Here is a 27,967-nt window from a genome sequence, read left to right as displayed (position 1 = left end):
TGGTAGGACCTCCCTCCACATGCCACTCCGCAGGGATGGGTAAATCCTCCAGAGAGTCTACTTCCCCCTCCACGGACTCCTGGTCCACCACCGCAGGTGGCCGATCTGTCTCATGGGGTGTGGAAGCCGGAGCAGGCTTTCTCTGTCTCCGGGTCTGTCCCTTCTTAGCAGCGGGTTGGGCCATTGTTCCAGGCTCCAACCCAGGCGAACTCCCTCTCCGGGCAGTCGCAGACCGTGTGCTGACACAGGCCCAGTCAGGTGTACCCAGCATCGCAGAATGCGTCCAGTATTCCACCTCCCTCCAAGTGTTGTGTTCCATGTCATTCCCCAACAGACAATCGACTGGCACGGCAGGGCTTACGGCAACTCGAAGTGAACCTGCAACCCCCTCCCACTCAAAGGGAACCTCAGCCACTGGATAGTGGCCCATTCTGCCGTCAGCCATCGCGGCGGGGTGGAGTACATTAGGAACAACCTGCTCTGGGGACACCAGCTGACTTCTCACCATAGTCATGCTGGCTCCTGTATCCCTCAGAGCCTCCCCTCTCTGGCCATTGATGGTAACCCATTGCCCATACTTTGTAGTATTTGGGGGCACCTGGATCTTTGGCACCATCTCCCGCTCTCCCAGGGACACTAAGGTGACACCCGCCCACTCACCCCCCTTATCTAAGGGCAACTCCTCCCCGAGCGCTACACTAGCTACTCCCGGTGACTTTCCTCCGGTGGGAGGGGGTGGTCTCTTTGGGCATCTGACATCTCCCTTATAATGTCCAACGCCACCGCATTCAAAACAGTGGAGAACCCTGGGCTGCTGGCTCTGGCCAGGATGAGGGTTCCGGGGCGGGTTTGCCCTAGGGGTGAAACCTGCTCCCTTCCCTTGGAAGTTATTTTGGGGACCTTTAGAGAACTCTTTCTTTTTCTCCCCCCCTCCTTCTTCTGGGGGGCGCCCTGTCCGGCTTTTTGAGATTCCCCTCCAGTCCCCTTGGAGGACACCCGGGTACTTGTCCAGATGTCCGCCTCCTCTGCAAGCTTCCGGGGATTGGTCAGCTTGCTGTCTACCAGGTGTTGGCGCAGCTCGGGAAAACATTTCTCGAGGAGGTGTTCTCTCAAAAACAGATCATACAGCCCCTCATAATCCTTTACCTCACTGCCCTTGACCCAACCCTCTAAGGCCTTTCTGGCGTAATCAAGGAAGTCCACCCAGTTCTGAGTGCCCATCTTGTGGCTCCCCCTGAACTTCTGTCGGTACCTTTCTGGGGTGAGCCCGAACTTCCTCAACAACGCCAGCTTCATGGTGGGGTAGTTTGTCTGTTCCTCTGGATCCAGGGCCAGCAAGGTGTCCCGACCAGCAGGAGGCATGTACTTGTACAAACTACCCCCCCAGTGCTTCTCCTGCACTCCATGAACCTTCAGGGAAACCTCATAAGCGGCCAGCCACTTAGCTACATCGTCCCCCTGACTGAAGCTCGCTATCAGGTCCTTTGGGATATAGGGTTTGGTCTCCCTGGCTGTCTCCTTTGGTTCGCTGCCACCATTTCTAACAGGAGAGGACCCCCGTCGCAGACTTTGGAGCTCCAGTTCCTTCAGTCTAAACTCGTGGACCATTCTCCTCTCCTCTTTCTCCTGCTCCATCTTAGCCAACTCCCACTTTAGTTGTCTTTTCTCCCTCCTATCGGTGAGCTCGGCTTCCGTTAGGCTTCTCCCAGAGATGCTACTGCCCTTTCTGGAATAGGACACTGGTCCGGTGAGTAAGTTTTCCCCCTCATGGCGGAATAACTCTTCTACCTCCCCCACCGTGTCCTGTTCAACCTCTTCATCCTCCTTCTTTGTCTCTTGGTGTGCCTCCACCCAGGCCCTAAGGCTAGTCTGGAGCTCCCCCTTCCTGGCACCATGTTTGAAAAAGACCCCCCATTTGTTGGCAGAACATTTTCAATTGGGGCACGGAATAAACTTCCAGGTTTTCCACCGCGAACTCCATTGTGAGTCAGGCAAACCTGGATACACACCAGAAATTTCAGAGTGGCAAGGGCAACCTAAAGCCAACTCCACCCACCACCAGGAATAAATTTAGAAAAAACAAAAAGACTAATTGGGAGGGCCGCAAGGAGAAAACTCCTGGTGTAGGTTGGGTGTATTACGTAAAATTACTAGTAAGTAGCTGCAACCAAGTCCGCAATCCCACCGCTAGGCACCAATATGTTGGAATTAGGTAGCCTGGCCTAGGGCAAGACTAGCATATCAGAGGCACAGTGTAAAGGTTGCAGACCACCCAAAAGTAATTCCACGCAATAGCACTCAAAAAGAAAACACTACACCAAAATTATATGAAAATACGTACTGCTTTATATAAAAATAATATTCTCTGTGTTGTCAAACATTAGTAGCTCACATATAAATAGCTCAAAACATTTCAAGTCACTTTTAGGTTCAGCAGTTACACTTTTTAAGTTACTAGCGGATCAGCACGTTGTCTTTTAAAGCAGTTACTAAATTCTGGAACTCTTATCACACTTTTGTATTAGGATAAACTGTACCTTAGAATCAATCAGGCTAATTATTACCCCACTAGAATCTTGTTCAATAAGACAGTACACTTGTCAATGAATTAATCATAACACAGTAGACTCCCAGATCAAGACCCACATCAATTATGCATTTCATAAGACCCCCGAAGTAATTACAACTGGTTACTGTATTGTGCCCAATACTGGTCTCTCCCAACACCAACCCCCCTCACTTCCTATTACACAGTTGCTGATGATCCCTTCAAGTTACTCCCTCCTGTGTGTCACTCAGCTGTGGCAATTAATAGGATGAGAGTTATTTCCAGATGACCTTTAGTGCCACTCTCCCCCTTTTCAGTACACCTCCTTACTTGTTTTCAGCTGTTGTTGAAGTTGTCCTGCGCCAAGGGGGAAAGGTGACACAGAAAAGGAGGGGCTAGGAACCGAGGCTGCAGAGGCTCTCTCGCCTCAGGGGTCTCCTCGGTGTTACTGGGTTTGGGCCAACTCCTCGGTGGGTCTCTCACTTAGGGGGCGTCAGGGACTGATATCACGATGCCCCCAGGCCCCTTCTGGGCCTCTTAGCTCCCCCTCCCTGCTCGGGCCAGCTCTTCAGTGTGGCGCTCGAGCAGGAGGAGAAGGCAGGATCACTTGGCGCTCCTGTGGAACTTCCCGGCGCCTCTCCTCACAAAGGCGCTCACTCGGCGGACCTGCGCGGAAGGCGCTCGCTCTCGTCCCGCCTCTCAGCCTGCCAAGACGCTTACTCTGCGGACATGCGCGGAAGGCGCTCGCTCTCGTCCCGCCTCTCAGCCCGCCTCCACTCCTGCCTTTTCCGGCGCAGGCTCCGCGGTCAAGACGCCGCTTCCTCAGAGCCTGCGCAAACTTAGGCCCCTCCTGGTCAATGAAGTGGAAACACTTGAGGCATGCGCGGCAGCGCTCCCTAACTTCAGACCTCGGGGTTTTCACGATGACGCGGCCAGTGCCCCCGGGGTCCCGACCGCGGCAGCAGCAATCAGGGCTTCTCGGATGGGATGAGACTTCCCTCCACACTTCACCACCTTAGCGCTTGGGGGGGATTCGGCTCCCTAGCAGTCCTGCCACAGGTAAGAGGGGGTACAGCGCCACCCAGGTCACCAGCTTCCGTCCTTTCCTCAGAAGGGAGGAGGGAATCAAAGAAGGAGGGGGGGGGGCGCTTCCTCAATAGAAAGTCACTGTGCACTTTTGAGGCACTGCAACCCCAGCCCACCTTACTGGACAGATGACAGGCTCAGGAGTCTTCTTTAGTTCAGATCCTCACACTGGGCAGAGGACTGCGCTCCACTATTCCGCAGTCTCCTTCTCCTGTTCTCACCCCTCTATTCTAGACTAGGGGTCACACAGGCGCCCAGGGTCTCCAGTAACTTCCCACAGCGGGGCCAAGACAAATAACTAAAAGGGGAGTTGTGGGTTGGACCAAATAGGCAGCTTCCCAGTCCAGGAGGTCAACCCTAAGTCTAACCTTTTCCCACCCTTAGCTACCACCTGTCCTCCAGCTGACTTCCACAGGTAGACAAAATGGCTGCCCCGCATTCCGCCTTATATAGGCTGCCCTTCAGTGGTCCAGAATGGACCAGAAGGTTCTGGAATGCCCTATGTTAGGCTATGGCCAAGTTCTGTTGGTGACAGTTGGGGCAGTTGGTGGCCACCATTTTAGGTGGTGCCAACTTTCCTGTCAGAACAGGCCTCTGGGCCTGAGGTAAAAGATTATGAGGGGGAGAGAGAACACCTATCCCCCTGGCCAACACCTACAAAAAGTCAGTAGACACAAAAATTAATAAGGGTATGAGGGGCAAAAAGGGGACAAAATAAATAAAAATTAGGAGGGACTTCGCCAAAAAGCCAGACAGGTCTAACACCCAGCAACTGCTCTATCCATAAAGACCCAGGCTTCATTCTGGGTGTGACCATTCTAAGAGACACCGTAGTTGAACTGTGTTGTAATAATACTGCAAGTGTGGAACCCCTAGGACCCCCTGACTCGGAGGATGCCAGTTTAGCTCTTTGGATGTGCGTAATTGTCCAAAGCCTAGATGAAGCGTTGCATAACCTTCTGCAGCATAGTAAGAGCCCTTACGGGAGGCTACAGAGGGAGGGTTAGAAAAAGGAACAGGATACTCGGTAGGACCATCATTAAGAGAGCCGCAATACGGCCCAGGAGACACAAGGAGCAGCTTGATCACCGGGCGAGGTCCGCTTTATCCCTGTCTAGGATTAGTTGATAATTAAGGACCCTAAGCTCCAGTATACTAGATGTCAACTGGATCCCCAAATAAGGGACAGCTTCAGAGGTCCATTGCATCAGGAACTTTTGTTTTACAAAATCAATCTTTCCAGGTGGGACTGTAAGATTCAGCTCCTGGGATTTCTGAATATTCACGTGGAAGCCTGAGGCTTCCCTGAATTCCTTCATTTCCCTCTGAAGGCTGGAAGGGCCTTGCTCTGGTTCTCCAGCGACATTATGTCATGTGCGTAGAGACACAGGGTATGCTCATAGCCCCCAAAGCAGACTCCTGTGATGTGTGGGTGGTCTCTTACTGTATGAACGAAGGGCTCCATGTATAATGCCAATAGTAAAGCCAACAGAGGACACCCCTGCCGCATTCCTCGCCCTATAGAAAAGGGAGCCAAACTCACCCTGTTCACTCTTATCGCCCACGGAGAGTCATACTTACTCAGAATCGAAGAACATAATCGGTCTCGGAATCCAAAATGTGACACTGTTTGTAGTAGATACGGCCAGTGGACTTGATTAAACACCTTCTCGGCGTTGATGGTAAGAAGCAGCACCTCTTTCTTTGAGTGATGCGTTTTCTCAATTATAGGCATGATTGTTTGGTATTGTCTGCGCATTGATGCTGGGGGATAAAGCCAGATTGGTAGGGAGATATTAGTCCCTGCATCAGGGACTCCATCTGTTTGCCATTATGCCTGTGAGCAGTTTGACATCCACTTTGATCAGTGAAATTGTGCGACAGGACCCGCAAAGGCGTTTATCCTTGCCTGGCTACGGTATAACTAACACAGAGACCTCTTTCATTAATGGGAGAAGCGAAGCAGGATTCTCTATGGCATTAAATAGTTTAATGAGTATGAGAGCTAGCTGGTCGCAGAAGGTCTTATAAAACAGCACCGGGAAACCCTCCGGCCCTGGTGACTTGAGAGGTTTTAACCTTGAGATCACTAAAATAACCTCCTCTATACGAATCGGGCTATCTATTGAGCAGCCTTTCCCTGAGTCAGACGTGATACATTGACTTGTGCTAGATAGTGTTTGGGGGTACAGCTTTTCATAGAATTTGCGAATACGCGCTGCTATGGCGGCGTCGCCCTTCACTTCAGCACTGGTCTCCGCGAGGAGTGTTGTAACTGATGTAGCCTGGCATTGCACGCAGAATTTATTTGCTAGTACTCGCTGAAACTGGAACAAGAACAATATCCAACCAAATGTTCTGGGCGTTATGCCCTAAGGAGAAGAATAAGAGTGGAGGTAGACAATGGAATATTCACCCACGCCTAGAGTATCCATATGGGCCCCCGCCCAGCATTCAGTGGCAGGAAGAGGAAAGGAAGAGAGTTAGAGAGAAAAACCAAAGCAGAAGTGGGCATTATACACCACATTTCAGCTCTGAGTCCACTGAGTTTTCCTTAAGTGACTGCAGGACCGCTAGCCTCTCTCTGGCCGCTGTCTTGAGATCTGGCAAAGACCCGGCTGTAAGCGTTTGGAAGATATCCGGCAACAACTCTCGCAATCTGGTCGGTGCCTCCTATCTACCAGAGTCTCCTCAGAGGATTCGGGCTGAAGGTCTGGTAGCCAGCACACCTCTTGCTGTGAGTGGATCAGCTGGACCATACCCTTCCATCGAAAGATCAGTTGGAATGGACTGCCCCATGAATAAGACACTTCCTTAGAATGCAGGTGAGAGGTATCCTGACGGAATGTGATACGCTTCTGCTAAGTCGATGTGGCCAGGTCCTGGTAGAGAGCCGGAGTATGGCTCTGAAAGTGTTTTGTGCACTTCTCTCGGGTAGTCCTGAGAATACGCTCCTTTAGCTGGAAATTATGAACAGATGTGAGGATGTCCTGTGGGGGTGCTGTTGGCAGTGTTTTGGGTCCCACTCTGTGTGTGTGATCCAGAGTTATCTCAAAGCCCGTCTGAGCATCCAAGATAGCCCGAAACGAGTCCTGCGCGAAGGATGCGATGTTTGTGCCCTCCACTCCAGTTGGGACTCCCCTTCCGAGGATGTTATTGCGTCTTAAATGATTCTCAAGATCTTAAGTCTGAGCCTGCAAGTCCTGGTCATTGTCCCGGAGATGCAAGATTTCCTGCTGCAGTTGTTCGATCTCCTCATCCCGGCACCCCTCATGTTGCTCCAGCATGTTGACTCTGTTGCCCAGAGCTTGCAAATACTGTCTCACCTCCTTCAGATCTTAGAGAGATCCTTTTTCATTGTTCGCAGATCTTCATGTAAGGAGGCAAAGAGTGCTTCAATAAAGGGGCGAGTTAGAGGGGAGCTTGCTTCTGTCGGGGCCTCCGAAGTCGACATCTCCAAGGCTGGTGGGGATTCATGTGTAAGGGAGCCTGGGGTCTTCAGGAGCCTCTCCTTCACGGACCAGAGCGTATTCCCCTTATTCACGGCCATGGTCCAGGAGGGTTTAGCTTATCTTCCTCATCAAGAGATCGCAGCGTCTCAACACCGGGGGATTTACAGAGTCTATTAGACAGGAAGAGTCTTGACTGGTGATCTGTAATGTTAACCAGAGTTCTCTCCCTTCCCAGACAGGCGAGCGCAGGGATCCGCCCAACCACCTCTGCCACAGCCCACCAAGCCATCAGCTCTCACTGGTGTTGTGGGATGTGGTAGCTTCTATCTGTCTGCCGCCGGCTGGGCCGATTCAGCAGCTGGATGCAAACCCCAGGCCAGCTCCCAACTGGACCTGCACCATCTCAAGCATGAGGTCCCAGCAGGCGATGAGGAGTCCCTGTTGCTGAAGCCTGGTCTTGTGGTCAGCCATGTACTCCTGCGGTTGTGCCCAGGTCAGCAATGACCTCTGTCACCAATCCGAGACCTCATCAGCCAATCTCCTCTACTCTGGGTCCCTGCAGGCATCAGTTGAACCAGGAGGGAGAGAAAGTGGACAGAGAGCAATGCCTGCCTCCGGGCCACGTGCCCCAGGGGCCGAGCCGGGTGCCCACTTTGTCTCACTGGCGATTCCTATGCAAGCAACCGGTCCTAGTCCACAGCTTCCCAGGACCCGGCGGTCACCCCTGGATGGGCCCTCAGTCCCACGATCTGGCCATGTGGTCTTCAAGTAGGGCCCGGGGTTATAGGTGCTGTGTCACATCTCAGGCCTCCAATACCAAAGTCCTGGATGGCCCTCAACTTGGACACCCCAGCCCCACCAATGGACCGCAAGTCTCAGGCAGTGGGAAGCTCTCTGCCACCCCCGCCAGGAGACCCCTCCAGCCCCTCGTCACCACCTCTCTCGGTGGGGTGTCCGACTACTTGTGGGAGCAACCGATCCTGCTTCCGTTGCAGCCTTCACTCGCTCTGGGGGCCCACAGGTGCAACAGCTCCCGCAGGACAGCCTCACCTCTTCTCCACCGCGGCCCCTGTCTACTCAGCTGTGTGGTCACCGCCATGTGCTCGCCCTCCCGAGCCACTGTGGTACTCGAGGCTGGGCGTAACTGAAGCGCTGCAGGCCTCACCACACGACTGCTGGTCTGGATCGCTCGCTGCGGCATCCCACTCCTCTCTGGGTCAGGCAGCCTCCGACTCTCCCGGGCTGGCCCCTCGCCAATATACCCAGGCTGTGGCATTGAACCCTGGCCATCTTACCCGGCTAAGAAGGCTCGGGCGTAGTGGGCCGGTGGTTATGTCCGGAGAGGGCCGGTGATTATGTCCGGAGAGACAGAGAGAGGCATCTCACTCAGCCCCGCCCCCGATACCCATCTATTAGATGAATTGCACATCAGGAAACGAGAAAATGTGGGATCAATCCTGGCTTCCCTGCTTTAACAAAGTTATGTGATCCTAGACAAAAAGTTTGTTTAGGGACAGAGATGTTTGAGGACATGGGCAAAGTGGCCAATTGCCTGGACAAATCACCTTCCAAAGCCACCCTAGTAAAAAGTGAGTGGGACAGCTGAAATTCCTGCAGTAACAGTGTTCCTCATAAAAGCAGCTTCATTTTTTTAATGTGACAGCTGAGCATGCTCAATAGAAACTTAGGAGCAAATGTATTATTTTTTTCATGCAACACAAGTGCAGCAATCAAAGTTGTGTTGCTTCAAAAGAAGAAAGTAGGGAGTGCCAGATCTACTAATAGATGATGCGGCTTCTCTCTTTCCAAGTGCTGACACATGTTTAGGCTGCCTAGCACCACACACACAGCTTTGCACCATAGGACAAGGTGTCTACAGGAGTCTAGAATTGGTTTTGAAGTAGACAGGTACCCTTCCAGTATAAAATACTATGGTTAGACTAGTCCTATCTACAGATGGTAGTAAATAGGGCTTTGCATCAAAGAGCATTGGTGGCTACATGGGAATGCCCATGTACGACCCATGTGATACCCCTTGACATAAAGTAACATATATCATCAACAAGTGCTACTTTTCATTCTTTTCGGGCTGGACTGTTCCCATGAGGCACAGGGTCAAGATTGATTTGCATATAGCCAGGTCTAAACTGGGGTGGCATGGTGAGCAAAAGAATGATGGATTTAACCCAGACCTCTTGAATGGGGGTGAATGTTTTGATTTGTTCTGCATTCCGTCCATCAATTGTGTGTCTTTTAATTATTTTTAGGCAACTCACCAGTACAAAATGTTTGTGCTGGAAAATAAATCAAGTGCACAGATCCAGCTCTCTACCTACCTTTGTTGCCCCTCTCCCCGGCCAGCTCATGGAATCGTGTCCAATGATTATTTATTTCTCCTGGTACTGTTTGACTGGCGGACATCAAGCTGCTTGTGCTTTCAGTTGTTTGTTTTAGTGCCTCTGCTACTGAAGGTTTATCATATAATTTAATATTGTTTGGAATCACACAAGCTTGAAAGAGTCGAAAAGCGCAATATATTCAAAGGTGTTCCAGACTAGGGACCCCACAAACCATTTTTTTTTTTACCAGCTGCTCCGCACCCTGACCAGGTGCCGCGAGCATGAGGGGTAGGTGTCCCGCCGATCCAGCGCCTCACTGAAGGTCCATCTTACCTAATAGCGCTGGCCTCAGGGGAGTATGCTGCGAGGCCCTATTCAATCCCTTTAGGGTCGCCTAAATAGAGCAGGACCCCGTGGCCCTCTTTTCCTCCGACCCAGAGAGGTTGTATTTGCCTTCTTCATAGTGAATGAGCATTGAGTCCATACTTGTTTTTGTGTAGTACTTTATTGAGGTCCTGACGAATCGCCGTTTGGCGAGAAACATGTTGACCACACCAGGGGGTTGAGTTAGTGTTCTGTACACCTATACGGTCTCTAACTCCCCTCTCACCCTTTTTAACTAAGGAACCAGCCACGTTAATAAAATTGAGTGTGGACTGTTTACCTTTTTTAAAACCTTCACTCACGTTTGCACTGACTACACTTTTCTTCATCCTCACTTACACCCACCATCGGCAAGGAACAAAAGAACCCCGTCAAAAGAGTACCTTTGGTTACTCCGTCAGACATTGCAGCGCCGGTCTGACGAGGGGCAGTGAGTCGATGATGACACTGGACACCCTCCAGTAAGGGTGTGTTTCACACCTAATACTCTGGGTGTGTGAGGCTCTCTAAGTTCCGACTAGGGAACCCTTCCAGCCACGGTACTGACAATACCAACTCCTTTCTCCACGCTGTCACACTCTCCCTGGGGAACTTTGTATTCTGCTGCAAACCCCACAAACCATTAACATGTCACAGATTTTGGTGGGTGTTCAACCCCATATAATCCCGACCGAAACTACATCCTTGACAACAAGTATAAGTTGCTCTTTAAAGTAAGATACGGATCTGAAAAGCACCGTGCCCTTTTCACCCGCTTCCCTCGCCTATGTCATCCCTCGTCACTGAGCCTCAAAATTCACGGCTGTTTCCTACCCTCAATACCGGTGAAAGAAGTGTATGGCAAATGATACCTTGCCTGCTCGGAATACAAGCATTACTATTTTACGAACTGATGGGAAGTATTTCACGGTTGACTGTACAACTAACTATGGGTAATTGTTTGTGCTGTGTTACTATTAAGGTTACAATGCAACGTGCATGCCTTATTGTTTTTTTCCGCAATAAAAAGATTTATGAAGATATATATATATATATATATTATAGGAACTGAACAAATTCCCTACTCAGCCTAGTTGTTTTAAGTGATCTGGGGTCAGTAGGGATAGGGAAGTCCACCGGAGTCCTTACCTATGTTCTCTGCTGAACTCGAACAGGCCCGCGACGTCTCATAGCAACAGCGCGACGCCCGAGACAACGTCCTGACGAAACGAAACTAAGCCAGGCTGCATACGCACTCCCTGTCACGTTGGTGACAGCTCATGGGGGCGACCCGCCCCTTAGTTTCATAGGACACGGAGGGCTTACGGTTAACATGGCCGAGCCCACCCTCGTCACTTCCGTCGCTGGCGATGACGCGAAACCTGCGCGAGGGCTCTTGCTGTGTCAGGGTTGCCGGGTACTACCTTCGTGCTGCTCCGCATCTTATCACTTCCCGATGAGTTGAGTGGCACGGGAAGCGACCATGGCCCCTGCGGGCCGCTACCGGCTGAGCTGCTCGCTCCCGGGCCACGAGCTGGACGTTAGGGGGCTGGCCAAAGCTTTGCACCCCCCGGGTGGATTCATTTCCGTGTCCCGGGACCGCACTGCTCGTCTGTGGGCACCCATCGATGGGTAAGTAACTGAGCATGCGGGGGAGCCGGAACCAATCAGTGGCGCATGTGGCTGGTAGTCACCTGGTTTTCGGGAGTCCGTATATTCCAAGAAGTTCTTTCGATTCCAGGGTGGTCTGAACAGACCTGTCATCCTGCGAGTCACACTCGCAATTTAGAATAGCTCCGGTTTTGTTTAATACGGAAGTATTAAACAACACAGTAGCAGTCCTTATACCAGTCACATATTATGCGGCTCAGTCTTTATACCATGTTTGACACATACAGACATTCTCGCAGATTAATACAGAGATGACTTGTGGGGTTTTTAGTGTCACCTTTGACAGTTTACGTTGGCCTAACATATAGTACAAAATGCAAAATGCTGTTGGCTGAAGGGTCCGAGCTGACACAAGATGTCAAATATATGGCTACTTGGAAAGTAATAGTTTGTGAGTTCCTCAGTCTTATTGATCCCACTCTATCATACGAATGTTAACAATTGATTTACAACCCTCAATTCAAACATAAGGGAACTCTTGAGATCTCTGCTCAGTTGGCTTTTCTAGGGCTGAATGTTTGAAACAAAGTGTAACCGAACTCCACAATGAGGAATTGTATAATACGAGCATAGCAAAAAGGCATCAGAGCGCAATGCAAAGTCAAATACACTGTCAACGATTGAGAGCAGGGGTAGCTGGGTTCACAGAGCGGAATTGGAGCTGTACAGCGTCGCAATGTAGTGTTCTTTAAAGAGGGGCGTCGTCAGTTCTTCCCCATATTGGAGCGGTTGGGGCCGTCTTACGGGATATAATTGTAGATTTTAGGTGCAGAGATGTTGAAACCCTGTTGCCTTGTTATTTCCTTTTCTACTACTTTGCCTTCAATCCTCCTAGGTACTGTCTGCAGTTGTTATGAGAGTCGCTGGAGATGGTGAACTTGTCTGTCAGATGTGTGGGGTTGCCGTTTTTTATGGCTGTCTAGATTAACTGGTTTTATAGATAGCGCTGGCCTGTAGGGGCAACACGTGGAGTTCCATTAAGTTTGGGGTTGCTGTTTCTCGATTCAGGTAGGATCTGGCCTGGCAGTTCGGGCTGGCCTGTTCCTATTGGAGTAGGGTCAAGATTGATTGGTTGGTTGATTGATTGGCATGGTTCAAACGGAGTTGGCATGGTGGGAAAAAATGATCAGTTGGAATGCTGCAAGTAATTTAGATTTATTGTAAGCATTCCTCCCATCACCTTTTTGTGTGTTTCATGTACCGCCTAGGTGGCAAGGGTATATACCCTGACATTGGTCACTTGCTCACTTTGCCACTGTGTTAGACCTAGATTTCTCTAGACTACATAGGGTAGCCTGGCACAGAGCGGGTAGAGCTCAACCCCCCAAGGCTTGTGTGTAATGCTTACAAACTCACCCGCAGTAACCCAGCGACAAACCCCCAAAAATAAGGACACCACACGAAAATAGAAAAATACTGTTAACTTTTATAAAATTCTTTAGCTTAGGGTTCTTTTTTTTCTACAGTACATTCAGCTCCGTACATCTCATCACCTTCAATGATTTGTACACTTTACATTCCAAATGACAGTTATTATACTTCTGTCCCCCAGTTGCAGAGATCACATTGAAAAACCCCTACAACTTACATGTGCGGAACCCCACACTTTCTCACAGTTGCTTTGGTGCACAATCAGGTTTCTTTACTGAAAATTAAGTGGTTACATTACTTTTGTTTTGATGCAGCTTCCTCTCACAGTTTCAACACCTTCCCACGGTCTCTTGTGCGTCTAGATGAGCATTGGAGGAGACAAGTAAATAATCACTAACTTGCCAATCAATTCTAGTACATGCCACAACCCTAGTAAACTGAGGGACCAGATTAGAGTGTTCCCTTGCCCTGTTTTATCTTACTTTTCCAGCTATTTTTCACCAGGGTCTATTCGTGATGCCACCGATTCTCCCCAACCTCCCGCAACTCAGGCTTCAACTGTGACCTTAGCCCTCAACTTGCTCCCCCACCTCTGGGTGTTCGAAATGCCACGTTAGTGCTACAGAACCTTTTCCTCCCAGAGCGGTTTGGCACCCGATGTCACAGATTACCCCCCAGTGCGAACTGTCTCACGAGGGTTCTTTCCCTCAGAAAATATCAGTCAGGATGAGTTCGGAACTTGAGCAGTCCCTGTGCCGTTTGATCCGACGAGGGTCGGGGCAGGTCTTCACTCTCTCCTCCCCTCCCAAGTACTCTCCTGGCTTACTTGGGTTTAGGAGACCTCCGAAAGTTCACTCGGCTGTTCTCCCGAATGGCCTGGCTCCGCGGGCTCCCTCGGAAGCGTCAGCCTTCACAGGTTCGGCGAGGGTGTTCGTCTCGGCGGCGGCGGGCTCCTCCCACGTCCGGCTTTCAACCTCAGTCACCCCGCCTCTTCCGACGTCAGCTCCCACGCTACCTGGCCTGAAGTCACCAATCAGCTGGGCCCTGCTTCCTCCGCTCCGCAGTCCGGACTCGCACACGGTGTCGAGCGCTCCTCTCTTGACAGGATGACAGGTGGTTCTGCCGCTTCCACATACGGTGAGAAAATAACTCGCTCACTCTCCGCCGACACAGGAGCATGTTCCTAAGTCCCCTGCTCTTCCTTCAGCAGCGGAACAACGTGTCAGGAACCAGCCTCAATACTGATGCTTTTACATATTATTTTTATTGGTTCACTTGGTGATCTCGCACTAGTGCCTCCAGCCACTGCGGGCCTCACTACAGAGTCTTTTGGCACTTGTCTGGAAATCGGTGCCAGTGGGGTTTGGTCAGCTCAGGTGGGGTCACTTCCATGCAGGGATATAGCCGGCCCAAGGGTCGATCGTGCCCCCTCACTAGTGTGAAATCCTCCTCCTCAAGTTTCCTCCCTCCTCACTGGTCACTCCTTGACTGCACACAAAGGCTGCCTGGTCATTGGCCTTTTATAGCCTGGCCTTAGACCACTAGAACCTGCTATAGGGCCCAGAACCTTCCTCATGCTGTCCTATGGGTCTCCCTCACTCGGGTGACCGTTATGGCAGTTGCTGGCCACCATTTTAGGTTCCTTGAATCTCTCTCAAGTTTCAGGTAGAAGACTAGGCCTCAATAAGGAGGTGAAATGGTGTTGTCAGGGAACACCTAACCCCATGACCGCTCCAAAAAAAGAAAATTCCTGATGGACACAAAAGAGAATAAAATATATGGAGGCCAAAAGGGACAAAAATAAATAATGATGGGAGAGGAACACCAAAGGGGCAGACAGGTCTAACACGCGTCCCCCCAGCTGAAAGTGGGGAGAGCTACCCAACCCCTTGGGACATCCACCTGGATGTCCATTCCCTGTAGGGAGATGGACCATCTCAACAACTTGGGATTTTCCCCCTTCATTTGCATCAGCCAACGAAGGGGCCGATGGTCGGTCTGTACCAGGAAGTGCGAGCCAAACAGGTATGGCCGCAGCTTCTTCAGAGCCCATACCACCGCAAAGGCTTCCCTCTCAATTGCACTCCACCTCTGTTCCCGGGGAAGCAGTCTCCTGGACAGGAAGACCACGGGTTGATCCAAGCCCTCTTCGTTGAGTTGCGATAACACTGCCCCAATGCCATGCTCTGATGCGTCCGTTTGGACAATGAATTCTCTTGAGAAATCCGGGGCCCTGAGAATTGGAGCAGTACACATTGCTTGCTTTAAGGTGTCAAAGGCCCGCTGACAAGCCTCTGTCCAGACTACCCGTCGGGGTTGTTTTTTGGATGTAAGTTCAGTGAGGGGAGCCACAATAGTGCCATACCCCTTCACAAAGCAACGGTAGTATCCTGTGAGGCCCAGGAAGGCTCGGACCTCAGTTTGGGTCTTGGGGGGCTCCCAGGCCATGATAGCCTTAATCTTCGCCTGGAGGGGCTGCACCGTTCCCCTGCCCACCAAGTGGCCTAAGTACACCATCGACCCCTGCCCAATCTGACATTTGCTGGCCTTGATTGTTAAGCCAGCCTGTTTCAGGGCCTGGAGAACAGCTTGTAAGTGACACAAATAATCCTCCCAACTGCTACTGAAGACAGCAATGTCATCCAGATAAGCAGCAGAGAAAGCCTCCATTCCAGAGAGGACCTCGTTCACCAGCCGCTGAAATGTAGCAGGGGCGTTCTTTAGCCCAAAGGGCATCACACAAAACTGGTAGTGACCCTCAGGTGTGGAGAAGGCCGACCTTTCCTTTGCTCCATCTGTAAGGGAGATGTGCCAGTACCCTGAAGTAAGGTCAAAGGTACTCAAGTATTGGGCAGCTCCCAGCCGTTCAATGAGTTCATCCGCCCTTGGGATCGGATGAGCATCCGTCTTTGTTACTGAATTTAGTCCCCGCTAATCCACACAGAACCTCAGTTCTGGAGTGGTGCCCGGCGGGGCAGCTTTTGGTACCAGAACCACCGGACTAGACCAGGGGCTACTAGAAGGTTCAATCGCTCCTAGCTCCAGCATCTTAGCGACTTCACTGTGGATGCTGGCCTTCACCTTGTCTGACACCCGGTAGATTTTAGACTTCACAGGTGGGCTGTCTCCTGTGTCCACATCATGGGTACACAGGTGGGTTCTTCCCGGGACAAGGGAGAACAGCGAGGAAAATTGCTCCAGGACCTGGCGGCAATCCCTCTGCTGTTCAGGAGTTAGGGATGGTGAGAGAATCACTCCCTCTACCGACCCATCCTTTTCCTGAGACTAAAAAAGATCAGGGAGAGGCACGCTTTCCTCTTCCTCTGCTCCATCGGTCACCATCATCAAGATGACCTCGGGCCTCTCGTGGTGGGGTTTGAGGCGATTGGCATGTAGCACCCGTAGGGGCTGCCGGGGGGGTCTTAAGATTCACTAAGTAAGTGGCCTTACCCTTTTTCTCCTTCACCTCAAAGGGGCCTGTCCAGCGGTCCTGGAGGGCACTTAGCTCTCCAGGCTCCATCACCAACACTTTCTGGCCAGGCTCCAACTCCACCGGGTGAGCTTTGTGGTCATACCACTCCTTCATCACTGCTTGGCTGGCTTCCAAGTTGTCAGAAGCTTGCTTCCACAACTTAGCCATTTGGCTCCGGAAGGCCAGCATATAGCTCACCACATCCTGGGGAAGCTTCCTGGGAGTCTTTCCCCATCCATCTTTCACCAGGCTGAGAGGTCCACGCACAGGGTGCCCATACAAAAGCTCGAAGGGGCTAAAGCCCACTCCCTTTTGTTGCACTTCCCTGTAAGAAAAAAGCAGACAGGGTAGGAGGACGTCCCACTTCCTCCGCAGGCTCTCAGGCAGACTTATGATCATGCCTTTTAAGGTCTTGTTGAACCTTTCCACAAGACCATTGGTCTGTGGGTGATAAGGAGTGGTGAACCGGTAGGTAACTCCACACTCCTTCCACATAGCCCGCATGTATGCTGACATGAAGTTGGTTCCCCTGTCGGACACAACTTCCTTGGGGAAACCCACTCGGGTAAATATCCCCAACAGGGCCCTTGCCACTGCAGGTGCAGTAATGGTCCTCCGAGGAATTGCCTCTGGGTACCGTGTGGCATGATCCACCAGAACCAGGATAAACCTGTGACCAGCTGAAGTTGGTGGATCCAATGGCCCCACAATGTCGATGCCCACCCTTTCAAAGGGGGTGCTAACGACAGAGAGTGGTTCCAGGGGAGCTTTCAGCTTCACCCCTGTTTTCCCACTGGCCTGGCAAGACACACATGTCCGACAGTAGGTGTCGGATGCCACCTTCATTTGAGGCCAATAAAAGTGGGGGAAAAGCCGGGCAAAGGTCTTGTCCTGTCCCAAGTGTCCAGCCAAGGGTATCTCATGAGCCAGTTCTAAAAGAAAGGCTCGATAACGTTGAGGGACCACCAAGGTCTGTGATGAACCGTGCACGGGTGCCTTGGGTTCACTGTAGAGGAGTCCATCCTCCCAGTAAATATGGTAGCTCCCTGTAACGTTCCCTGCTGCCTGGGCTTTGGCCTGACGCCTCAGTCCCTCACGGGTAGGACACTCCTTCTGGCCGTTGCAGAATTCCTCCCTAGTAGGACCTCCCTCCACATGCCATTCAGCAGGGATGGGTAGAGTCGCCAATGGAGCAACATCCTCCTCTGTGGACTCCAGGTCCACCTCCGTAGGTGGCCTGTCCATCTCACGAGGTGGGGATGTTGAAGCAGGCTCTCCTGCCTACAGTCCTTCCCTTTTCTGGCAGCTGGCTGGGCCATTGTTCCAGGCTCCAGCGTAGGCGAACTCCCCCTCCGGGTAGTCGCGGACCTTGTGCTGACACAGGCCCAGTCGGGTGTACCCAGCATCTCGGAATGAGTCCGGTATTCCACCTCCCTCCAAGCATTGTGCTCCATGTCATTCCCCAACAGACAATCAACTGGCACGGCAGGGCTTACGGCAACTCGAAGTAGACCTGCAACCCCTTCCCACTCAAATGGAACCTCGGCCACTGGATAGTGACCCATTCTGCCGTCAGCCATCGCGGCGGGGTGGAGTACATGTGGAAGTATCTGCTCTGGAGACACCAGATGACTCCTTACCATAGTCATACTGGCTCTTGTGTCTCTCAGAGCCTCCCCTCTTTGGCCATTGATGGTGACCCATTGCTCATACTTAGTAGTATTTGAAGGCAACTGAATCTTAGGAACCATCTTCCGATCTCCCAGGGACACTAAGGTGGCACCCGCCCACTCCCCTCCATTATCTAAGGGCAACTCCTCCCCGAGCACTACACCAGCTACTCCTGGGGCCTTTCCTCCAGTGGGAGGGGTGGTCTCTTTCGGCACTTCACGTCTCCTTTATAATGTCCAACACCACCACACTCAAAGCAATGGACAACCCTTGGCTGCTGGCTTTGGCCAGGATTAGGGTTTCGGGGTGGGTTAGCCTTAGGGGTGAATCCTCTTCCCTTTCCCTGAAAATTATTTTGGGGACCTTTAGAGAACTCCTTCTTGTTATCTCCCCCCTCCTTCTTCTGGGGGGCGCCCTGTCCGGACCTCTGGGAATCCCCTCCAGTCCCCTTTGAGGACACCCGGGTACTAGCCCAGATGTCCGCCTCCTCAGCAAGCTTCCTGGGGCTGGTCAGCTTGCTGTCCACCAGGTGCTGCCGCAGCTCGGGAAAACATTTCTCGAGTAGGTGTTCCTGGAGTATGAGGTCATACAATCCCTCATAGTACCCTACCTCGCTGCCCTTCACCCAACTCTCCAAGGCCTTCTTGCGTAATCGAGGAAATCCACCCAGTTCTGTGTGCCTAGTTTGTGACTACTCCTGAATTTCTGCCTGTATTTCTCTAGAGTCAGCCCAAACTTCCTTATTAGCGCCACTTTCATGGTGGGGTAGTGGGTTTGTTTATCCTGCTCTAGGGCCAACAATGTATCCCTACCAGCAGGTGGCATGTATTTGTACAATCCACCCCCCAGTGAGTTTCCAGTATCCCATGGGCTCTCAAGGAGACCTCATAGGAAGCTAGCAACTTAGCGATATCATCACCCGCGCTGTAGCTAGCGACAACATCCTTGGGTAAATAGGGTCTGGGTTCCCTGGTTAACTCTTTTTCTTTCGCTGCCACCATTTAAAGGATTGGGAGTCCCTATTTGTAAGGCCTTGAGGCCCAGCTCCTTCAGAGTTCAGGGCTCGACAAATCTGAAAAATTGTACTAGTCCTGCAGGTCTAGTAACTTGGAAAATCCCCTCGACCCAACTGCAACCTACTTGACCTCTGTCTTTGAAAACAGAGCAAAAGTGACAAGTTAACAAGATTTAAAGGCATCTTTATTGCTTAGTTCCTTTGTGAGCAATAAAAATGCCTTTAAATCTTGTTATCTTGTCACTTTTGCTCCGTTTTCAAAGGCAGAGGACAAAAGTTAGTTTGTTTCCTACTCGCCAGAAAGGGCGAGTAGGAGCTAAAAATAGCTCGTCCTCATCCATTCTCCCTCGCAAATGCGAGCGGGCGAGTGGATTTGTCGAGCCCTGGAGTTAATTCATGGGCTAACCTCCGTTACTCCCTCTCCAACTCCAACCTAGCTAACTCCCACTTCAGCTTCCTTTCTTCCCTTCTGTCCGCTAGTTCAGCTTCGGCAAGACTCCTCACAGATACACTGCTGCCCTCCCTTGAGAGTGTCCTGGGACCTGTCAAAAGGTTCCCCCCCTCAGTTTGGTACAACATCTCTGCCCCAATGACAGTGTCTCTATCCACCTCTTCCTTTTCCAGTTCCTCCTCTAAGTGAGCTTCCATCCAGGCCCTCACACTTGTCTGAAGCTCACTTTTCTTCGCACCCCTTTTGTAAAATACCCCCTTCTTTTGACAAAAATCTCTTAACTGGGCCGCTGTGTAGGCCTCCAGTTCCCCAAGATCAATTTCCATTTTGTCACGGAGTAACCAGCAGGTGTCCAGAAGAAAACAAGGAAGGGTGTAATACAAGGATAACCTCCACCCACCGCCAGAAGTAAATTTGGAAAAGCCAAAAATTTAATTAGGAAGTCCGCTTGGAGAAAACTCCAGGTGTAGGCCTGGGGTACGCACCGTGTTACTTCTAGGTGGTTGTAAGCATAAATTCGTATCCCACCGCTGAAACACCAATTATGTTAGACCTAGATTTCTCTAGACTACATAAGGTAACCTGGCACAGAGCGGGTAGAGCTCAACGCCCCAAGGCTTGTGTGTAATTCTTACAAACTCACCCGCAGTAACCCAGCGACGAACCCCCAAAAATAAGGACACCACACCAAAATAGAAAAATACTGTTTCCTTTTATAAAATTCTTTAGCTTGGGTTTCTTTTCTTTCAACAGTACAGTACATTCATCTCAGTACATTTCATCACCTTCAATGATTAGTACACTTTAAATTCCAAATGACAGTTCTTATACTTCTGTCCCCCAGTTGCAGAGATCACATTGAAAAACCCCTACAACTTACATGTGCGGAACCCCACACTTTCTCACAGTTGCTTTGGTGCACAATCAGGTTTCTTTACTGAAAATTAAGTGGTTACATTACTTTTGTTTTGATGCAGCTTCCTCTCACAGTTTCAACACCTTTTCACGGTCTCTGGTGCGTCTAGATGTGCATTGGAGGAGACCAGTAAATAATCACTAACTTGTCAATCCATTCTAGTACATGCCACAACCCTAGTAAACTGAGGGACCAGGTTAGTGTGTTCCCTTGCCCTGTTTTATCTTACTTTTCCAGCTATTTTTCACCAGGGTCTATTCGTGATACCACCGATTCTCCCCAACCTCCCGCAACTCAGGCTTCAACTGAGACCTTAGCCCTCAACTCGCTCCCCCACCTCTGGGTGTTCAAAATGCCACGTTAGTGCTACAGAGCCTTTTCCTCCCAGAGCGGTTTGGCACCCGATGTCACAGATTACCCTCCAGTGCGAACTGTCTCACGAGGGTTCTTTCCCTCAGAAAATATCAGTCAGTATGAGTTCGGAACTTGAACAGTCCCTGTGCCGTTTGATCCGACGAGGGTCGGGGCAGGTCTTCACTCTCTCCTCCCCTCCCGAGTACTCTCCCGGCTTACTTGGGTTTAGGAGACCTCCGAAAGTTCACTCGGCTGTTCTCCCGAATGGCCTGGCTCCGCGGGCTCCCGCGGAAGCGTCGGCCTTCACAGGTTCGGCGAGGGTGTTCGTCTCGGCGGCGGCGGGCTCCTCCCACGTCCGGCCTTCAACCTAAGTCACCCCACCTCTTCCGACGACAGCTCCCACGCTACCCGGCCTGAAGTCACCGATCAGCTGGGCCCTACTTCCTCCGCTCCGCAGTCCGGACTCGCACACGGCGTCGAGCGTTCCTCTCTTGACAGGATGACAGGTGGTTCTGCCGCTTCCACATACGGTGAGTAAATAACTCGCTCACTCTCCGCCGACACAGGAGCTTGTTCCTAAGTCCCCTGCTCTTCCTTCAGCAGCGGAACAACGTGTCAGGAACCAGCCTCAATACCGATGCTTTTACCTATTATTTTTATCGGTTCACTTGATGATCTCGCACTAGTGCCTCCAGCCACTGCGGGCCTCACTACAGAGTCTTTTGGCACTTGTCTGGAAATCGGTGCCAGTGGGGTTTGGCCAGCTCAGGTGGGGTCACTTCCATGCAGGGATATAGCCGGCCCAAGGGTCGATCGTGCCCCCTCACTAGTGTGAAATCCTCCTCCTCGAGTTTCCTCCCTCCTCACTGGTCACTCCTTGACTGTACACAATGGCTGCCTGGTCACTGGCCTTTTATAGCCTGGCCTCAGACCACTAGAACCTGCTAGAGGGTTCCAGAACCTTCCTCATGCTGTCCTATGGGTCTGCCTCACTGGGGTGACCGTTATGGCAGTTGCTGGCCACCATTTTAGGTTCCTTGATTCTCTCTCAAGTTTCAGGTAGAAGACTAGGCCTCAATAAGGAGGTGAAATGGTGTTGTCAGGGAACACCTAACCCCATGACAGCTCCAAAAAAAGAAAATTCCTGATGGACACAAAAGAGAATAAAACATATGGAGGCCAAAAGGGACACAAATAAATAATGATGGGAGAGGAACACCAAAGGGGCAGACAGGTCTAACACACTGGAACTAAGCTACTTCCAACTGAGGAGCCCCAATGAGGGCGTAACGAGCCTTGGGTTGCTTGTGTTTCAGTTTGGGGACGGCCTGGCCTTGCAATTCGGTCTGCACTATTCTAATCCAGCAGGACCAGGACTGATTTGCATATGGCTGGGTTCAAAGTGGAGTGGCATGGTGAGGGTCATTCCTTTTGAATATTTACTAGTCATGCAGGGGGGATTTTATGACTTTTTATGTACTGAGTTAGGTTACAACATATAAACATATTCGTGAACCAGATACATTATGAAGGATACCTCTTGCTTGCATTCCTTGCATCCATCCATCTGTTTGCAGCTCAGTTATAGCAGTAAGTGTCAGTATGCTTTTCATGTGGATACCAAGACGTATCAAACTTCTACCAAGCACAATAGGTCTATTGTTTTTAGGTCTGACCTGTCAGCACTTCTGTCTCGCGAGCTTATGTGATCAAATATAAAAGCTTTACTTGGAGAGGGGCTTTTATTCCACCCAAATGTTGTGTCCTTTGAGTACAGCTTTTGTTTAGGCAGAAGTTGTGTGCTGTCTCTGAAACAGAGTGCCATGCATTCATCATAGCAGGGCGGAGTTGTCTGTGGTGTCAACAATTTGGTTGTTGGTTACCTCCTTAGACATTGTTTGAGGGTACACGATTTGCACTGTAGTAATAGCTGTTTAACCCTTTTACGAGGGGATTGTATATTTTTTGCCCACTGTCATTTGTTTGTGGATATTTACAGTTATATGACTTTTTATACCTGATGCCTTCCTTATGGAGAAGCTTGTGCTCAATATAGTAGCCTTGATTAGAGTGACTTAGTTATTACTTATGCCTACTAACTCTCCTGAGATGTAGGCCATCAACAATTACTCTCCAGACACCTCAGTCCTGGGCATTTCTTTCAATTTGACTCCCATGTGTAACCAATCTCATTACAGTCAGCCTCAAGGCCTGGTTGTCATGTGTTTCTTGGATGACTTCTTTACTTTTCCATTGAAGGTTTCTGGTCAGGGCTTGCCTGTTGGTGTTTTGATGCGGGCTTGCAGAGGATGTGACCGTTTCACGATTTGTTCATGAGCAGGGAGTTTCAAAGTCTGCTGCCATTGGTCAGTTTTGCTGATGGTGTTTGGCTAGCTTATTTGTAGAATTTTCCTCATAGGTGTTGATGATGAAGGTCTGTCCTTTGTTGGTGGTAGTCATTATTGTTCTCCAAATTTCTGCTCTATACAGAAAGACTGATTTTACGTTGGTGTTGAAAAGCCTGATCCTTGTATGCAGCATTAGGTTGTTGGAGATCTAGAACTTCTTTAGCTGAATGAAGACAGCCCTTGCTTTGCCGATTCTTTCCTTGACGTCTGTGCCGCCCTGCTTATCATTGACACCGCCCAGGTAGGTGAAGTCCTCAACCAACATATCGCCTGCAAATGTGATTGCAGTTGTACTGGTTGTGTTAGCGTTCAGGATTTAGTTTATTTGCCTGTGGATGTTGAGGCCAAGTTGTGCTGATGAGGCTGCCACATTGTCGTTCTTCTCTTGCATCTGCAGAGGGGTTTGGGAGAGTAGGGCCAGGTTGCCTGGAAAGTACAGATCAGCGAGCTGCGTCCAAGATGTCTACTGGATCTCATTTCTTCTCCTTGCTGTGGATGTGTTTGTGATCAAGTCTATGGCCAGCAGGAAGAGAAAAGGCAAGAGAAAACAACCCTGGTCGACTCAGTTTCTCACTTGGAAGGCTTCTGTGGGATGACCGCACATCTGGCAGGTCATTCCATCGTAGGGTCTTCTGATGATTCTTGCAACTTTATCTGCACACCATAGTGGCAGAGGAGTTTTCAAAGGGTCTCTGTCCGTGCTGTTGAATGCCTTTTTATGGTCGTTAAAGCTGACATACGGAGGGGGTTCCATTCCATCGACTGCTCAATGATGATGCGCAGTGTTGCAATTTGGTCTGAGCAGGATCTACCTTTTGAGAAGCCAGTTTGCTGGTCTCGCAACTGATTAACTTGGTCCTTCATTCTGTTCAGGGTTACTCTTAATACTTTGCTTGGGGTTGATAGAAGAGTTGCCCCTCTGTAGTTTGCACAGTTAGTTACCTTTCTTGGGATCTTGATGAGCGATCCTCCTTCCAGTCTGGCAGCACCTTTTTCTCTTCACGGATCCTTCAAAACAAGGGATAGAGCATGTCTACTAATGTTTCAATGTCTGTTTTTATTGCCTCTGCTGGAATGGTGTTCGGTCCCCCTGCCTTAACATTTCTCAGATGTTTTTATGGCTTGCTGTATTTCTTCCTTGGTTGGTCTGCTACAGTGGATTGGCAAGTCCATGTCAGCTTGCTGTATGTTTGACGGCGACTGAAGAACTGCTGAACCAGCCCGTGCCGCAAAGTGCTTCACCCATTTTCATTGTTTGCCATTGTTACCCGCGATTGTCGTCCCAGCGTTGTTTATAACAGGTCTTTCTAGCTTGCTGTATTGCCAGAGAGTTTCCTTGTTATGTCGTAGCGTACTTTTAAGTTTCCATGTCTTGTTGCTTCCTGGGCTCCTCTGGCAAGACTATCAATGAATCTTCTCTTGTCTGCCATTAAGCTTCTCTTAGCTTGCTTGTTGGTTTTAGTATACTCGTCTTGAGCGTTTACTTTTTCTGCTCTTGTTAGCCTGGTGTTGACTGCAGCTTTCTTTCCCATTTTTCAGAGATTCTCAGTGGAGATCCATTCTTTATGCTGGTGTTTCTTGGGACCCAGTGCTTCCTGGTAGGTTGATGTCACGGTTTCTTTGATCTTTTCCTACTGTTTTTTTTACTGGGTCGCTGTGATCCTCTAGTTCTTACAGGACTTGAGCTTTGGTACTGAGGGTGACTGAGCATTCACTCCGTTTCTGAGCATCTTTGAGGAGGCTGGTGTTATATCTTTGTCCTTGGCTTGTCGGTTCCATCCATGCTTTCTTCAGCTTTAGCCTGGTCACGATAAGTTGATGGTCTGACACCACATCCACTCCTAGTCACCCTCACATCCTGCAGAGACTTCCAGAAGGTCTTGGCAATGCATACTTAGACAATCTGATTCTCTGTTGAATAGTCTGGTGATGCCCACGTTGCCTTGTGTACTTTGTGTGGGGTATACACTATCGCCTATCACCAGACTGTTCAGGGCACCTAGATCTGCAATGCTTTCACCATTCTTGTTCATGTTGCCAATCCATGGTTGCCCATGACTTCTTTGTACCCAGTGCTATCGCTTCCAATCTTGGCATTGATGTTCCCCATCAGTATGGTAATGTCTCGCTCAAGGCATTTCGCATGTAAATATCACAATTTAGGAAAGTTGGAATTACTCGTGGACCTAAATATTCTACGTCAAGAACATATAATGCAACCTCTATTTAATGGTATAAAAAATATTGTTTATTATTTTTACAGATAAATTATACTACATGCAAGTTATATTCCCTGATATGGGAAATAGAGTTAGGGGTACCCTTGTCTTTGCATGCATTTGCTCAAGCCATTTCTGTAGGATAGACTGGAGTCTGTTGTAAAACAGTTTTTTCCTCTTCTTTGCTGTAATTTGTTGGTGCATAGCACTGGATAACATTCATGTTGATCCTGTTTGTGCAGAAGGTCGCTGTGATGATTCTGGGACCGTGGGCTTCCCATCCAATCAGAGCTATGTTGCCTTCAGATGTAAGCAACTGTGCTACTACCAGAGTGTGGGGCATTCACTTTCTCTTGTCCAGAATATAGCAGCATTACTCTTGGAGCTAGTCTTTTGTGTCCGGATTGTGTCCATCTGGTCTCACTGATGCCAAGCAGACGAAGGTTGCCTTTTTTCTTCTCCGCTGCCACTTAGACTGACTTACCTGTCTCGCATATGGTCCTATGTCCCAAGGGTGATGGTCTTGGTCGAAAGCAGGTGTATTGGCTTTATGGCTTCCAGGGATCTCTGGCTTCCAACACAAGGCATCAGAGATTACTCTCTTCCCAAGGCCACTATGTTGGTTGATGTTTCTTTAGCTAGAATTAATTTTTTTACATGGTGGGGTAGCTAACTCCACACATAACGTTCTTCCGTTTGCAGCTGGGTTTGGGACCGGCCTGGCGCAGTTGATTTGACTGACTAGGCAATAATAAAGGCTGTAGATCTGTCTTGGTTTGTTTCAAAGTGTTATGTTGGATGCCATAGGTCTGATCTGTGTATTAAAAAAAAACTTGGCTATTTTCCTCTTCCTAGATAGATACTTCCTTATCCTTACTGACAGTTTTTAGCGCCGGGACACCTCCGACGGAGGTAGCCGTGCGCTCTACAAGATCCATAAATAAATAAATAAATAAATTATCAACATATATGATAAAAGCAATAGACCTGACATTGCGAAACGCACATTTTAAAGACATTAGACGTTTAAAGGTGAATTGTTATCACATTGTGTTTAAATCTGTAGAACAGTAGAGCAGTACATGAATACTGATATTACTATAATGGGCAATGACCCTGGTGTTGGTTATCTGTATAACAAAGTCCTAGGGGTAGAAGATTTTCACAGTCAGAATTGCTGTTAATCCCTTTTTTTTTTTTAGAGGGGTAGCATATGTTTTGCCAATTTCAATTTGATACATATTTCTAAGTTTAGGACTTGGATGATTCCCTTTTAGGAAAGTTTGTGCTGAGCATAGTAGTCCTAAATTGGATTTGATAATGTGCCATTGATGAAGGGTCCTGCCTAATTGGTTCAATAGTAATAGTTATGTCAGTTGCAATATTTCAAATGCGTTCATTATGAAACATTTCAACAAAGGCAGTAGGTCTGATTTAATATCTTTAAAGATGGTTTGATATTGCACTGGGTCAGTGTCTGTAGATAGACATTTTATTATATGGAGTCTCACAGATTAGTGTAGTAAGCAAGGACTCTAGTGTTAGTTACTTCCTTTGACAAACCATGAGTGTATACAATTAGCACTGTGACAATTTCTGCTATTGGCTCTGTTGCCCTTTGAGTAACAACATTTTGCCTAATCATGTGTGCACATTAGAAGTGGTTGACTAACCTAATCCAGACGTTGGCCTGGCCAAGATGCCCAGTTAGGGGTATGTCATGGACCAATGTTAGGAGAAATTCTCTATACTGCGGAGGCATTACTACTCTCCTAGAGGCACCAGGTTTGGGGTCTCTGGCCTCAGTATAAGAAGTTCCTCCTCCAATATGTCCTGTGGGAGCCACTGAGCCCTTTTGCTAATCAGCAGCTTTCTGTCTCAGGCTCTCTAGAGTGGAACCGGTCCTCTGCCCCTGGCACAGATCTTCCCTAGAGGCCCTCCTGGGCCCAAGAGCTCTGTAGCATAAGACCCAAGATCCTGGGACTGAGTTTTCTCTGGGGCTGACATGTCTTCTCCCTGAGGAGAGGGGACCTGAGCTGGTGTCTGTTCAGGGCATGGTTTCCCAGTCTTTTTGCCTTTTCATTTGGAAGGGTGGGCCATTATTCCAGGCTCCTTCTCTTCTTTTTCATCTTGTCCTTTGCATTGTGCTCTTGTTTTCACACACACCCATTCAGTTATTTGTATTTTATTGTTTTATAGAGCGCGAACTTGACCCTAGGGTATCAGAGCGCTTTACAAGGGAAACAGCAGTGTACAATAAGCAAGGAATCACAATAGTTAAGCGGACACGTATGAAACAGTTTACATATAATTAACTCCAGATAAGGCCCCCGATTTCTTGAAGAGGTAGGACAGTATTCCGAAGGGAGGCGCTAGTCCGTATTAGGTCAAGGACTGTGTATTGGTCAAGGACTGAGAATCAGCAGGAGGCAGCATTTAGGAGAGGAATTTACCCATAAGGAAGGTATTGGCCTCCTTTTTGAAGCGTGCCAGAAAAGGAATTCTTCTGATGGCGGGCGGGAGAGAGTTCCATATTCTTGGAGCGGATCCAGAGAAAGCCTGGTTATTAGTTTTTTTTTTTTCTTGAACCGTGCAGGTTGGAGTAAAAGGTCTCTGGTGGAACGGGAGTGT

General features: G+C 49.6%; 2 protein-coding genes across 3 annotated transcripts in view; one reads left to right on the top strand and one right to left on the bottom strand.

The window, feature by feature from the left end:
* The window catches only part of IFT74 (intraflagellar transport 74), a 496,520-nt gene extending 485,446 nt beyond the window's left edge, over positions 1-11,074 (bottom strand). Inside the window, exon 1 of the mRNA XM_086962124.1 lies at positions 10,938-11,074. The gene's annotated coding sequence lies outside the window, so the exon portion shown is untranslated. The remainder of the gene's footprint in view (positions 1-10,937) is intronic.
* Positions 11,075-11,142: 68 nt separating this feature from the next.
* The window catches only part of PLAA (phospholipase A2 activating protein), a 184,825-nt gene continuing 168,000 nt past the window's right edge, over positions 11,143-27,967 (top strand). The window contains exons 1-2 of one of the 2 annotated variants that reach the window (XM_086962123.1): positions 11,187-11,420; positions 24,657-24,715. Coding sequence is in view for 1 of the 2 variants with exons in the window: in XM_086962122.1 (XP_086818248.1) it covers positions 11,272-11,420 (149 nt within the window). In the remaining variant the exon portion in view is untranslated. Of the gene's footprint in view, positions 11,421-24,656; positions 24,716-27,967 lie in introns of both variants that reach the window. The other variant, XM_086962122.1, reaches the window with a different exon arrangement.

Source organism: Lissotriton vulgaris, chromosome 3_1 (assembly GCF_964263255.1).
Source record: "Lissotriton vulgaris chromosome 3_1, aLisVul1.2, whole genome shotgun sequence".
Classification (NCBI taxonomy): domain Eukaryota; kingdom Metazoa; phylum Chordata; class Amphibia; order Caudata; family Salamandridae; genus Lissotriton; species Lissotriton vulgaris.
Note: the sequence above shows the minus strand (reverse complement) of the source record. Positions and strands in the feature narration are given on the sequence as shown.